General features: G+C 43.5%; 1 protein-coding gene across 4 annotated transcripts in view; it reads left to right on the top strand.

The window, feature by feature from the left end:
• Positions 1-14,723, top strand: part of LOC134441341 (TOM1-like protein 2) — a 49,279-nt gene that overhangs the window by 19,468 nt on the left and 15,088 nt on the right. For all 4 annotated transcript variants that reach the window (XM_063191628.1, XM_063191620.1, XM_063191613.1 and 1 more), the window contains exons 3-7: positions 769-847; positions 1,743-1,892; positions 9,477-9,611; positions 12,273-12,455; positions 14,133-14,249. In XM_063191628.1, the coding sequence (XP_063047698.1) occupies positions 769-847; positions 1,743-1,892; positions 9,477-9,611; positions 12,273-12,455; positions 14,133-14,249 (664 nt within the window). The remainder of the gene's footprint in view (positions 1-768; positions 848-1,742; positions 1,893-9,476; positions 9,612-12,272; positions 12,456-14,132; positions 14,250-14,723) is intronic.

Genomic DNA, 14,723 nt, shown 5'->3' with positions numbered 1-14,723 from the left:
ATCATGACACTACCACCACCATGATTCACTGATTGGGTGGTATGCTTTGAATCATGAGCAGTTCCTTCCCTTCTCTATACTCCTTTCTTCCCATTACCCTTGTACAAGATGATGATTGTGTTGCTGTCCAAATATTTCTGGCCCTAACTGTATTTGCATTGCTCTTGACCTGAGTAGTAGCAACGCTGAAGGTGTTGCATCACTAGGAGGGCGTAGCCTGGCTAATACATAATGCCTATAAGTCTTTGGCCACACAGTATGTGACAAAAAGGACTATACTAGTGAATGAAGTCTCACACAGAGAGCTGATTTCCATCTTGGTCCATGATTCACAGTCCACCCACCGTATAATCGCTTCCCCGCCCGGTTGGCTCCTGATGCTGATGCCAACCCCACACAGCATGGAGGAGGAGAGCAGGGCTTTGGGCACCACTCTGAGCGGTTGGCTTGGCCCACTCTTCTGGAGGTTAATGGGCACCCCGTGGCTGACTGTCTGGCCCTGAGAGAGAGAGAGAGAGAGAGAGAGAGAGAGAGAGAGAGAGAGAGAGAGAGAGAGAGAGAGAGAGAGAGAGAGAGAGAGAGAGAGAGAGAGAGAGAGAGAGAGAGAGAGACAGAGAGAGAGAGAGAGAGAGAGAGAGAGAGAGAGAGAGAGAGACAGCGAGAGCAATGTTGTATCTGTAACATTCATGGTCTTATGGGCAGTTACTATGAGTTGTCCTTATGAATAAAGGGGTGTGTGTGTGTGTGTGTGTGTGTGTGTGTGTGTAGGCCCAAAGATGCCATCCGTGCCGTGAAGAAGAGGCTGAACGGAAACAGGAACTTTCGAGAAGTGATGCTGGCCTTAACGGTGAACTCACACACACATACACACATACATACACACACACACACACACACACGCACACCTTTAACTAAATGTGATTCAATTTCCCAAAACAGCCATACTTCAAGGCCAACCCTTTCCCATTATTGATGCATGTTATTTTAAGATCCTTTGTTGAGACTGGAGAGAGACACTCCAGACAAGTCCAGTTAAGAATGCTTTTCGAAAGACAGGGGTGTCGTCCATTACAGCGCCTTCATGGCTTGGCTGGCAGACACAAAGCTTTTAGGGAGCACTGATGCGCACTTCACTCCTCCTGAAATGAAAAGCGGAGTCCCTCAGGATGGCCTGTGTAGACGAGCTAAGTGAACAAGGATCTATTAGAGGGCTGTTGGAGGTCTTAAGTGTATTACTAATGGAGTATGAGTAATGGGTGGGTAGAAGTATGAGTGATGATAAAGTAACCCTACTGTTGCCACCTAGTCAACATGGTGTTTTTTCAGTCATATCACACAAAAAGTGCTTCATTGATTTATTTGGTATTGAAAATTAAAATATTGCCCTGCAGGTAAAAACTCTTTAATAGAGATAGAAACAGAGCTTATAAATGTAACACACACACACACACACACACACACACACACTCAAACGTCTGTTTCAATTAGTTAACATGTCACCTGAGGACCGTTCCATCTTCTATTAAATCTGATACTAGTATCATTTCTCATAGACTCTCCTTTTGCACTGTCCCGTCCTCCGGGTATTAGAGATGTGAAGGGAGAACTGTGGGCATCGCTTGGCATCGCTGACCATTTACACATTCATGAAGTTCAGCTCGGAGACCTTACTTAAGGCTGTTGATTATTTCATTGAATCTCATCTTGTATTTGTCCATTGACTAGCTGCTGTGTTCCTCCAGGTATTAGAGACGTGTGTGAAGAACTGTGGCCATCGCTTCCACATGCTGGTGGCCAACCGGGACTTCATAGACGGCGTGTTGGTGAAGACCATCTCCCCCAAGTCCAACCCCCCCGCCATCGTCCAGGACAAAGTGCTGGCCCTCATCCAGGTAGAGAAGAGGAACTAGACCAGCCCAGGCTGAAGGACGCCTTTCTCTCTCTTTTCTCTCCTCTCCTCTCCTCTCCTCTCCTCTCCTCTCCTCTCCGCTCCGCTCCTCTCCTCTCCTCTCCTCTCCTCGCTTTCTTGCTCTTTTTCTCTCCTCTCCCCTTATCTCCTTTTTTCCTTAATCAGCTATTTTCTCCATCTTCTCAATTTGCCATTCTCTTTCCATCCTCTCGGTAACTTCAGCCCCAAGTCTGTCTTCACTCTTCCCTTCTGTTCCTTCTTTACTCTTGTCTGCTTCCTCTTCTCTCTCTCCTTCTGTGAAGAAGTTTTCTTTTGATCAGCTGCCGACAGCCTTGGAGTTAGGGAGTGTGAGGCTTTCTGTGGAGGTGCAATTATGTATGGGCTTGTGTGTGCGCGTGCGCGTGTAGGACTGGGTACCGAAATTCAATTCTTTGATGGAACCGAATTAAAAGCTAAGGTTCTACTTGGTATTGAAACGTGCCTTGTCTGTCGGTTCCACGTTTCGGTTCCTGAAGTCTGACTGTCAGAGCCATCAAATGTGTGTTTAAGCACGCGGCCATTTCAGCCAATCACAAGTGTCACAAACTGACCACGCTCCTCCTCTTCCCGTTTCGCACCTCATTTAAACGATTGATAAGAACCAGCTGATTGTAGGCTACTATTGCAAAAACATGCCGTCGAAAGCGTGGCTATATTTCAGGAAAGTAGCCTAGATAAGGAAGGAGCGCGCTGCAATATCTGCGATAAACTAATAGGCTGTCATTCAAGAATGGCAATACATCCAACCTGTTCAAAAACCTGCTCTTGCATTCGATTAACTTGTGCAGAGAGTTGCAGCATCTTTAGGCCTACAACGGCAACACACCGTCAACCTCAACTATGCCTGCTGCAATACCGTCAACCTCAACCATGACCTCGACTCTTCAGGAAGATGTCTCTGACTCCTTGGAAACATGTTTTTCCATGAAAAGAGCTAACTTAGAAATAACTGGTCTTGTGTTGGGGACGTACAAATGTAGCCTAGCCTATTTAGACCGTCGGTTTAATTGGAGGGAACAAAGAACACAGCGACAAAAAAGATTTCCTCTCTATCCGGCTGGAGAATAACGTCATCGTTTACTTGAAGTAGCGGCCGCTTAAGGTTAAATAACTGTGGATTGAAAGAACATAAAAACGTTCCGTAAAAAACTGTAAAAAGCTAAGAATCTCAGCTTTCGAACAAGCCCTAACACATGTCTGTAGGTCTAGGTTAAGGAGATCGCTGGCTGTTAGGGAAAAAATGACGAGATAAAAAAATGGTTGGAAAGCGCTATTTTTTCACTTGCAACAGCGGCCGCTTACAGTTCAATAACTTTTGAATGAAAGAACATAAAAACGTTCCGTAAAAAACTGTAAAAAGCTAAGAATCTCAGCTTTCGAACAAGCCCTAACACATGTCTGTAGGTCTAGGTTAAGGAGATCGCTGGCTGTTAAAAGAAAAAAATGACGAGATAAAAAAAATGGTTGGAAAGCGCTATTTTTTCACTTGCAACAGCGGCCGCTTACAGTTCAATAACTTTTGAATGAAAGAACATAAAAACGTGCCGTAAAAAACGGTACAAAGCTAAGATTCGCAGCTTTCGAACAAGCCCAAACACATGTCTTTAGGAGAAGGAGATCGCTGGTTATATATACAGTGCCCTCCACAATTATTGGCACCCCTGGTTGAGATGTGTTTTTTAGCTTCCAATTATTTATTTATTTTTCTAAATAATATGGGACATTAATGGAAAAAAAGAGAAAAATCCAACCTTCAATACAAGTGCATTTATTCAGTGGGGAAAAAATCCCACATAAAGAAATAATTATTTGACATCAAATAATGTGTGTCACAATTATTAGCACCCCTGGTGTTAATATTTTGTACAACCCCCTTTTGCCAACAAAACAGCACCTAATCTTCTCCTATAATGTTTCACAAGATGGGAAAAGACAGAAAGAGGGATCTTCAGCCATTCCTCTTTGCAGAATCTCTCTAAATCATCCAGAGACCTGGGTCCTCTCCTCTGTACTCTCCTCTGCAGCTCACCCCACAGGTTCTCAATGGGGTTGAGGTCAGGGGACTGAGATGGCCATGGGAGGAGCTTGATTTTGTGTCTGGTGAACCATTTCTGTGTAGATTTGGCCATATGTTTAGGGTCATTGTCTTGCTGAAAGACCCAGTGACGACCCAGCTTCAGCTTTCGGGCAGAGGGCAACAGATTTTGATTTAAAATGTCCTGGTATTTCAAAGCATTCATGATGCCATGCACCCTAACAAGGTTCCCAGGGCCTTTGGAAGCGAAACAGCCCCACAGCATCACTGACCCACCCCCATACTTCACAGTGGGTATGAGGTGCTTTTCAGCATGCGCATCTTTCGTGGTACGCCAGACCCACTTAGAGTGTTTGTTGCCAAAAGCTCAATCTTGGTCTCATCTGACCAAAGCACACGGTCCCAGTTGAAGCCCCAATACCGCTTGGCCAACTCCTGACGCTTGCGTTTATGATTGTGAGTGAGGAAAGGTTTTCTCCGTGCATGCCTCCCAAACAGCTTGTTGGCGTGTAGACAGCGCCTGATGGTTGATTTGGAGACTTTGTGACCCCAGGATGCTACCATTTGTTGTAATTCTGTAACAGTGAGCTTTGGAGATCTTTTGATTTCTCTTGCCATCCTCCTCACTGTGCGTGGTGGCAAAAATAAACTTGGGTCCTCGTCCAGGCTTGTTTACCACTGTTCCAGTTGTTTTGAACTTCTTAATCATTCCTCTCACAGTGGATATGGGCAGCTGCAGTTGAGTGGCAATCTTCTTGTAGCCTCTGCCTGACCTGTGAAGGTCGACGCACATCTGCCTCACTTGTATGCTGTGTTCCTTTGTCTTTCCCATGTTTAAGAGTGGATAAGAGAAATGGCCTCGGTGTCACGTCATATTTATACCCCAGGGAAACAGGAAGTGATGAATTACTAATTAAATGTTCCTACATACTCTGGTAAACTTTGTAAACTACTGTAGAGATGACAGAAATGCTTCAATTATATTTATTTCCTGGGAATTGTTAAGGGTGCCAATAATTGTGGAACAGGTGATTTAATGAAAAATAATTATTTTTTAGTCAGGGATTTTTTTATTTTCTTACAATTCATTTGAGTTGAAGGCTACATTTTCCTACAATTATCAGTGTGACAGTATTCTTCTGCAATAAACACTGAATTTATTTCAAGGCTTTTAACACATCTCAACCAGGGGTGCCAATAATTATGGAGGGCACTGTATATTTAGGCATATATCGTTTAGGTTAGGACTCTTTAGCTTAGATTCACCATGGCGTGAAAGCACATTGTTGTCGCGGCTATGCAGCAGCTGATCATACGGCCCAGTTCTAGTCCCTGTATGGAAATGCGTGCGAGACAGCACCATCGCGCCCCCGTCAAGTTTCAGGAATATTTATGAAGCCTAGTTGTGTTAGAACAGTTCTGCAGAACCTAGTAGAAAAGCCCCAGCTGTCGACAGACTTGGTAGGGTAGGGGTGATTCTCTTTTTGCGGCAACATTTCAGGCTTGTAAAGTTGGGGAAACAAATACTAGTGGAATATATTTTTTCATATTGTTTTTCAATATTGACATGTTTAACTATAAGAAATGCATAATTGTCAAGCTCAAGGATGTAAATAGTAGTAATTAGAGGTTGTTTTATCAAATGTGGTTGCTGGAAGTGTTCCACCCTGTTAGGGACATTATAATATAAGATGCACATAGTTAAATATGTCAATGTTGACCAATAACAACATTTTCCTAGGAAGAAGTTGTCCACTTTGATAGCATGATATGTTTTGATTTAAAACTGCATACGATTATTTAATAATAAAACGGTATATGGTCATGTCCAATATGGAATTACTTTTTTAAACATCCCTTTTACTAACAGCACAGAAAAGATGTTAATTTCTTCAAACATACACATATAAGTGTATTTAATGTTACTCAACTTTCAACATAGCACCAACATATTAACAAGATTTTATGATTATTTCAAAATATTTAAAAAAAACATTCAACCTAACAGGGTGGAATGGAACCTAACAGGGTGGAATGGAATCTAACAGGGTGGAATTTTTTCCATATTTTTTTCAATATTTAAAATCTGATTAGTATTCCAAAATGTAAACTTCAATATAAAACTCATTCATTATTTTGGTTTTACAATTTACTTAGCAATTGTGATAAATTATATGACCATAGTATGAATTCGGATATAAATTGTGTAGCCCATAGCATGAAATTGTAGTGGGAAATAAGATGGCGTAATGAAAGCAATGCATATAAGCTGTGGATAAAAATAAGAACACCTATTTCTACACACATTTATGTATATTGTTGCATTGCTAAATAACAAGTTTTGTGTGGTATATTATGTATATATTACATATATGCGTTTGTGTGTCTATACATAAATGAAATACAGATAATAATTATTAAAAATGATGAAAATAACAATAATAATAACAATAATTGAACAATAATTAAATAATAACTAACAATATTTCAACAATGACTAATACATAATTCAATAATAATAGCCCTCTTAGATTTTTTCCGCCCTGTAAGGGTCCCATTGAGAATCCCATTCACAAAGCTCAAATTCACCCCTGTTAGGCTCAATTCTCTAACAGGGTGGAACACGACAGGGTGGATTTTTTCCCCCTTTTCTTATTCTAGCTCTCTACCAGCCAACATTTTAGCTATCTCACCTTCAGTAGATTAACACTCCTTTAATAACTAAATTGGATATGTTTTTCAAAAAATTACACTGAATTCACATTTTACGCAATTTGCCCTAACAGGGTAGAACTTTAAGATTGACCCATGAGGGGATGACATGTTTAAGATCAAAAATAGCAAAAGTCTCAGTCTCAGTCTCAGTAGCAGCTTACATCAGTTTCCACAGTTTGAAAATATCTCCAAAAGGATGTCCCTTCCTGTAAATGGCTTGTGTGGAATTGTAGATTTTTATTACATCTCATTGACAGTCATCCTAACAGGGGGGAAAACTAATACTGGGACACGTAAAGTAGGATTAAAATAGAATATAAGAAATAGAACTTAACCATATTAAATTACATGTTTTCATACAACTTAGTTTGGTCTATTCAACTGTGGAAAAGTTTTAAATATAAATTTATTTTTTAATGTCATTCTACTAGATTATGTTGATCACCTGGCACTGTGGGACAGAGTAAAATTAAGTGCGTGTGATACCAAAAAGGTGTGTAAAATATGAAATAATAGTCAAAATGCATTTGAATTGCATATAATGTTTGGTTAACACTTGAAACATGATTGATTTACCTTATTTTTTACATTTGGCACAGTTTGAGCAAACATCAGGGCAATAAAACATGCGCGGACATGAAATATTGCCCCAAAAAGAGAATCACCCGTAGGCAACATTAAAAAATCATGTCAGGCACGGTTGACATAGGATTGGTACCAGAATTGAAGTTGCACCGTACAGCAGAACAATTTTAATCAGACATGAGTACATTTATCAGTATCAAAACCGTTTATTATACTTGCCAAGCCATGCCGAGAGGACAACTTGCAGCATGCAATTAATCATGAATGCTGTAGGCCTAGAATTAAATGCCTTTAACCCGCCATTGCTTAAAGGATTTATCCGGAGTTGGAACAAGTTTGCCTGATTTTTGCATGTTTGGGATGAAATACAGTCACTCTAGAGCAAAATCAAGGCAAAAGGATGCGTTTTGAGAAAGTTTGATAATATCACGTTAGCCTCGTTAGCCATATCAGCTATGTAATATGAAAGATGCGGGCATCGTTTTTCGGCGGTTACACACATTTCAAAAACACAACATTTTAAAGTCTTGCACAGCTCAAAACAACGTCACACTTACCTCGTAATATGTTGAGGGTATCCACACATAAACCAAAGTGTCCAAAGTCCTTCATGTATCCTTGAAAGGTCTGCAGAATGTGTTTTGTGAAGCTACCACCTTGAGAATATCTAAATTACGGTCAAGACAACTATTTGACACTAAAGCCCACCAAGTAGATTGCCGAGTGCGTCGCACCATCAGCTATGATTATTTCCATAGCGAGTAACCACAGCTGATGGTGCGACGCACTCGGCAATCTACTTGGTGGACTTTAGTGTCAAATAGTTGTCTTGACCGTAATTTAGATATTCTCAAGGTAGTAGCTTCACAAAACACATTCTGCAGACCTTTCAAGAATACATGAAGGACTTTGGACACTTTGGTTTATGTGTGGATACCCTCAACATATTACGAGGTAAGTGTGACGTTGTTTTGAGCTGTGCAAGACTTTAAAATGTTGTGTTTTTGAAATGTGTGTAACCGCCGAAAAACGATGCCCGCATCTTTCATATTGCATAGCTGATATGGCTAACGAGGCTAACGTGATATTATCAAACTTTCTCAAAACGCATCCTTTTGCCTTGATTTTGCTCTAGAGTGACTGTATTTCATCCCAAACATGCAAAAATCAGGCAAACTTGTTCCAACTCCGGATAAATCCTTTAAGTCACGATGAGCGCCGTCTTGTGGCAGGCAGGGAAACTCATGATTTACAGACCCGTTACGCCATCTACTGGCCACTTTGGGTAACTGCAGGTTTAATTCAGGGTTTCTAGGAACCGAAAATGGAACCGCTCTGGTACCGGAACCGAAACGAAGGAACCGGAAATGGAACCGGAACCGAAAATTGTCAATCAATACCCAGGCCTATGTGCGTGTGTGCGTGTGTGTGAGAGAGAGGGCGAGAGGGTGTGTGTGTGTGTGTGTGTGTGTGTGTGTGTGTGTGTGTGTGTGTGTGTGTGTGTGTGTGTGTGTGTGTGTGTGTGTGTGTGTGTGTGTGTGTGTGTGTGTGTGTGTGTTCTGCCTAGGACTTTATAACAATGCAAGTGTGAGCATGGCTCAGTGGGTGGGTTTTGAGACTTTTAACAAGAGTGTGCGTGTGTGTGTGTGAGCCCCGGTCAGGAAGAGGGAGTGAGACTGTGTGTGTGTGAGAGAGGGAAAAAGAGAAGGTGTGTTTGTGTTTGTGTTTGTGTGTGTGTTTGTCTGTGTCTGTGTGTCAATGAAAAAATAGGAAGCGTAAACAGATAAAACGATCTGCTTACGTGGAAACGGCATCCAAGTGTCTGAGTGTGTGTATGTGTATTGTGTAGGCGTGGGCGGATGATGTAGTATGCTACAATGTGTAGTATGTATGCATGTGTCAGTCTAACTGTGCGAGTGTGTCTGTGTGTTGTGTAGGCGTGGGCGGATGATGTAGTATGCTACAATGTGTAGTATGTATGTGTCAGTCTAACTGTGCGAGTGTGTCTGTGTATTGTGTAGGCGTGGGCGGATGATGTAGTATGCTACAATGTGTAGTATGTATGTGTCAGTCTAACTGTGCGAGTGTGTCTGTGTGTTGTGTAGGCGTGGGCGGATGATGTAGTATGCTACAATGTGTAGTATGTATGTATGTGTCAGTCTAACTGTGCGAGTGTGTATGTGTGTTGTGTAGGCGTGGGCGGATGCCTTCAGGAGCAGTCCGGACCTGACAGGTGTGGTGCACATCTATGAGGAGCTGAAGAGGAAAGGCATCGAGTTCCCCATGGCAGACCTGGACGCACTCTCACCCATACACACACCACAGAGGGTGAGACTGGAGAGAACACACACGCACACACACTCTTACCCATACACACGCCACAGAGGGTGAGACTGTAGAGAACAGACACACACACACACACACAAACACACATGCACTCTTAAGGGCTCTGCATACTTCACGTGCGCATTTTGTCGCGTGTGGCGCGAGAACCATTAATGACGTCATCACTTGCGACAGACTATTCATACTTCAGAAGGCTTTCGCTCGCATTGTCGGAAGTGCCCTCTGCTGTTCATGAGAGAAACGGCAGTATCTTTCGCAACTCGCAGCGTGAGTTCTACGGATGTATAAAATAGAAAGCCAAACACGGCTGCTGTAGGGCTACTGAACGTCTGACTTGTGACTTACCACATTGAAACATATATTTTTTGTTGTAGCCTACATTGCCAGATCATTCCAAGACCATGTGAGAGCATTGTTCTGGCGGCAGAATTTTTAAATATATCGCCGAACACAACGTGCTTCTGTACAAAGTAAACAATTGTTTCACTGAACAACATTTAAGAGAGAAGATAAAATAACTCTCTAGGACATTTTATTATCCTCAAAATGATGCATGATCCATTCTGTAGTAGCCTACAGTAGTTATAGCCTCTCTTCGCAACTCCTGCTTTGTCTGCCTACCTGTATGGTCGCTGGTGGCGCACGACAAGTTACAAAATATCTGGGGTGCACGACGTCGCGCCACGGCAGCTCACGACACGGCGTGTGACGTCATTTTGGGTCACGTGACGGCGCGAGAGGTCGCGAGTGAGGTCGCGAGTGAAGTATGAAGGAGGGTAGCGCCAGTCACGACAAGTATGAATACCCCTTTACCCATACACACACCACAGAGGGTGAGATGTGGAACACACACACACACAAACATGCACGTGCATACACCACACAGCACATAGGGTTAGATGTACACGCACGCACGCACGCACACACGCACGCGCGCGCGCGCGCGCGCGCGCGCACACACACACACACACACACACACACACACACCAAAAGGGCTGAGATATACGGTGTACTTACACACACACACACACACACACACTCTTACCTACACACACACACACACACCCTCTTACCTATACACACACAACAGAGATGTGCATTACCTCAAATTTTACACCACACAGATATGCACACTTACTCCCACACCTCAGAGGGAGAACTCCAGACAACACCATGTCTTCCATGGCACATACAGCAATAGGGTGAGATGCGGACCATGTGCATCTAACATGACATGCACACACATAGGGTGCATTCCAAAATGCGGACTTGCGTCCTCCACTTGTGCTTGTGGCCTTGTATCAGAAAGTAATACGTTGTGATGACATCACTGACAACAGCATTATATTTCAATATCTCGCAAAAGCTCAATTGTAAAGTCATTCTCTCATTTGCAAACTGGATGGCGAATGAAGAATAGTCCCCCAACAATTTGTTGTGGCTAGGCTGACAGAAGGGAAACTTACCGGTAATTGTTTTCTCCACGGAGGCGGGGCATCAGCAAAACGTGAGGCCACAAGCACAAGTGGAGGACACAAGGTCGCATATTGGAATGCACCCCTCTCCAGTGTATCAGGTATGCAATCCGGGGGTGGTGTGGTGCAGTGCGCTAAGACACCCGTCCTTAAATGGACTTGCATGCTCATGGGAGCCAAGTTCGAATCTGGCCTGGGTCACTTCCCAACCCTGACCCATCTTTCTCACCACACTTGTTTTTTGTCCCACTCACTCTCCACTGACTCTGTCATAGTAAGAAAGACAAAAAGCCCTTAAAATAAAATGTCAAGAAATGGGCTCCATGAGCAAGGCCTCTGTGGTCCCAAACATGACTAACAACAAAGACACAACCTCAAGTCATGACACTCCCATCACAGTGTATCAGGGCTTGACACTGGCACCTGCCAACCGGCCAAATGCTGGTAAAACTTGGCTGTGGCTGGTAGCAATTTCAGTGTCACTAACCAATTTGGCAGGTAGCTTATTCTATGGTATGACGTATCAGAACAGCGTATATTCTGCACTTTGCCCCTTGTGTATAAATTGTTTGTATTTAAATTCAAGAAAAAGCTCAGTTATTCAGTTTCTATTTGTTTGTTTCATGTAGAAACCCATTCACTCATCTTCTTGCATCTTCTTGAGGTTAGATGTACAGCGTCATGATTTTTTTGTGAAAAAAAAATTACATTTGTGGCTAGTAGAATAGCTGGATGGCTAGTGACTCGGGAAAACCACTAGCCACAGTGGCCAGCAAGCATAAAAGTTAATGTCAAGCCCTGCAGTGTATATGGCAGATTGTTATGGTGCAGGCAGTATGTGTGTGCATTTCTACTACCCCTGTAAAAAGCTTCACCTGTGTGCTCCTGCAACAACAACAAAAATGGATGGGTTGTAATGTGGAGGAGAGGAATGTATAGGTATGTAGAGGAGTGTATATGAATAGATGTGAGTATATGTTTGTATGGATGTCTGAGGATGTTTATGTGTATATGTGTGAAACTGGTGTCTATATGTATTGTAATGAGATGTTTACTACAAAGATCTAACCTGATGGAACTGAAAACAAATATCCCTATGGGACAATAAAGAATCTAATCTAATCTAATCTAATCTAACCTAATCTAACCTGTGCTGCTGTGTGTGCAGGGAGTTCCAGAGGTGGACCCAGCCGTGCTCAAGTACCGTCCTCCAGTCCAGCAGCCCACCGTGGCGGCCCAGCCTCCCCCACCCAGAGCAGCCCCCCCAGGCCAGGGCTCGACCACCGCCTCCCCCTCTCCCACACGCACACCTCCCGCCACCCAGGGGCCCATCGCCGCCAACCCAGAACAGGTGCCACTCACTCCCTCACTCACTCACTCACTCGCTCACTCGCTCACTCACTCACTCGCTCACTCACTCACTCGCTCGCTCACTCACTCACTCACTCACTCACTCACTCACTCGCTCGCTCACTCATCAAGTCACTACCCAGCACAGGGGCATTATTACATACATTCACTCTTTGCATCAACTTCACTCACGAGTCACAATTCAGTACATGTCGCACTTCTTCATGTCCTCAGTCATCCTCATACCCAGTCCACTTCCGCACCTCTTTTCTTGACCTGCCCCCTGAAAACCGGGAACTTTTCATATTTTACAGGGAACAGAAACGAAACCGGAAACTTTATTATTTTTTATGTTCTGGAACGGGAACACTTATTTAAAAATAATAGTAACCGGTTAATACCGGTTCATACCGTTCCTCAAACTAAAAAAAAAAGTAATTATTTTCCTCCGCTCGTTACCATAACGGCTGAGGTTCACCTCCTGTGTGACATCAGACATTTTCTGACTGAATGGAGAGAGAGCTGTGGATTACAAAGTCTCCACTCCACATCTTAAATAAGAGAAACCACTGTCATACAAAAGGGCAGAGTTTCCATTGCATCATTGTAAAACATTGCAGAGAAGAGCGTGTAAAGCGCACCGAGAATGTTTTACGTTATTGGACATCCATGACCGCTTCAAATATGCACAAACTCACAATGTCCGTCATAGCGCTACCTGTGACCCAAGTCAGCGTGGAGTGTGCATTTTCATCTTTGAAGTTTATTCTCCATTTCTCCGCTTAGGTCGTCCCTGAATGACAAAATTCTGCATGATATTCTTTTCATCCGCTTGAATGAACAGTTTGGAATGTAGGCTGACTCATTTGCACTTCCGTCTTTCTTGGTTAATGTCAGTTAGGCCTATGGGGAGTAATCAGCTGACAGGAACGAAATTAACCGTTCCGGGAACAATATTTTTTTGTTCTAACCGGTTCAGGAACGTCAATTTATTGGTGGAACTCATAACCGGAAACGTTATAATTCCGTTTCTGTTCGGAACGGAACGTTTGGAAAAAAATAACGGTTCAAAGCCCTGCCCCTGGGTGTTAGTTAATGCAGTGACCCTGTCTTATTGTCTTTGTGTGTCTGTCTGTTTGGTGTCTGTCTCTCGCCTGCAGGGGGCACCAGACACACACCAGACAAACACACCTACCTGCCTATGCTCTACATTTGTACATTAGTTCGGATAGAAGCATCTGCTGAATGTAAAGTTGTGTTATACAGCATTAGTATGATTACTTTTCAGACGATAAAGGCTGAATTAATCATTACGTTGTAAGTATTACGTTGGCAGGAAAGATTTGTCTTAGCTGCGTAGAACGTTGGCAGGAGGGAACAGTTATTACATTGGCAGGAAATTATTACGCTGACCGGGCTATTACGTCTGAACTGCACACTTTTTTGTTACGTTGGCAGGGTTATTACGTTGGTGGATGTTACATGGGTTCCTTTGTTTGTTTTTATTTGATCCCTATTAGCTTTTGCAATGATGCAGCCTGGGGTCATTCATGTTAACAAATACAGAATAAGCCACACAAAGGTTCCTTGTCTTTAAGCACTGGGCTGTCAGTGACTGAATGTCTTTCGGGTCTGTCTGTGTGTCTGTCTGTCTGTCTGTCCATCCCCCTGTCCTCAGATTGCCAGGCTGCGTAGTGAGCTGGACGTGGTGCGTGGCAATGCCAAGGTGATGTCTGAGATGCTGACGGAGATGCAGCCGGGACAGGAGGAGGCGTCCGACCTAGAACTGCTCCAGGTGGGATTAGTATTCCTCTCAACACCCCTCTCCACAACACCCCCCCCTCTCTCTCTCTCTCTAGAGAAGGGTTGGGGAGGTAGAAGAGAATCATAGAGAATTGGAAGAGGAGTGGGGAGGTCAGCCCTCAGTCAGCCAAGAGAGATATCAATGTGTGTGTATGTGTGTGTGAGAGAGTGCATGAAAAAAAAAGTTGTAGGGATACGAGCGGTTGTCTGTCTTTATATGTGAGCCTGAAAGAGGGAGAGTGCATGCATGCGTGCGTGCGTGCGTGCGTGTGGGCGTGTGGACGTGCGTGCGCACACGCTTGTGTGCGTGTCTTCTTTACCCTTTCCGTCACCCCTCTCTTCACCACTCTACACCTGTTTCAGTACTCGACCTCACTTTCACCTTCTGCCTCTCTTTCTCCTCATGAGCCCTTGTTCAACTCTCTCTCTCTCTCTCTCTCTCTCTCTCTCTCTCTCTCTCTCTCTC

The sequence above is a fragment of the Engraulis encrasicolus genome, chromosome 2, assembly GCF_034702125.1.
Source record: "Engraulis encrasicolus isolate BLACKSEA-1 chromosome 2, IST_EnEncr_1.0, whole genome shotgun sequence".
In the NCBI taxonomy this organism is placed as follows: Eukaryota; Metazoa; Chordata; class Actinopteri; order Clupeiformes; family Engraulidae; genus Engraulis; species Engraulis encrasicolus.
Note: the sequence above shows the minus strand (reverse complement) of the source record. Positions and strands in the feature narration are given on the sequence as shown.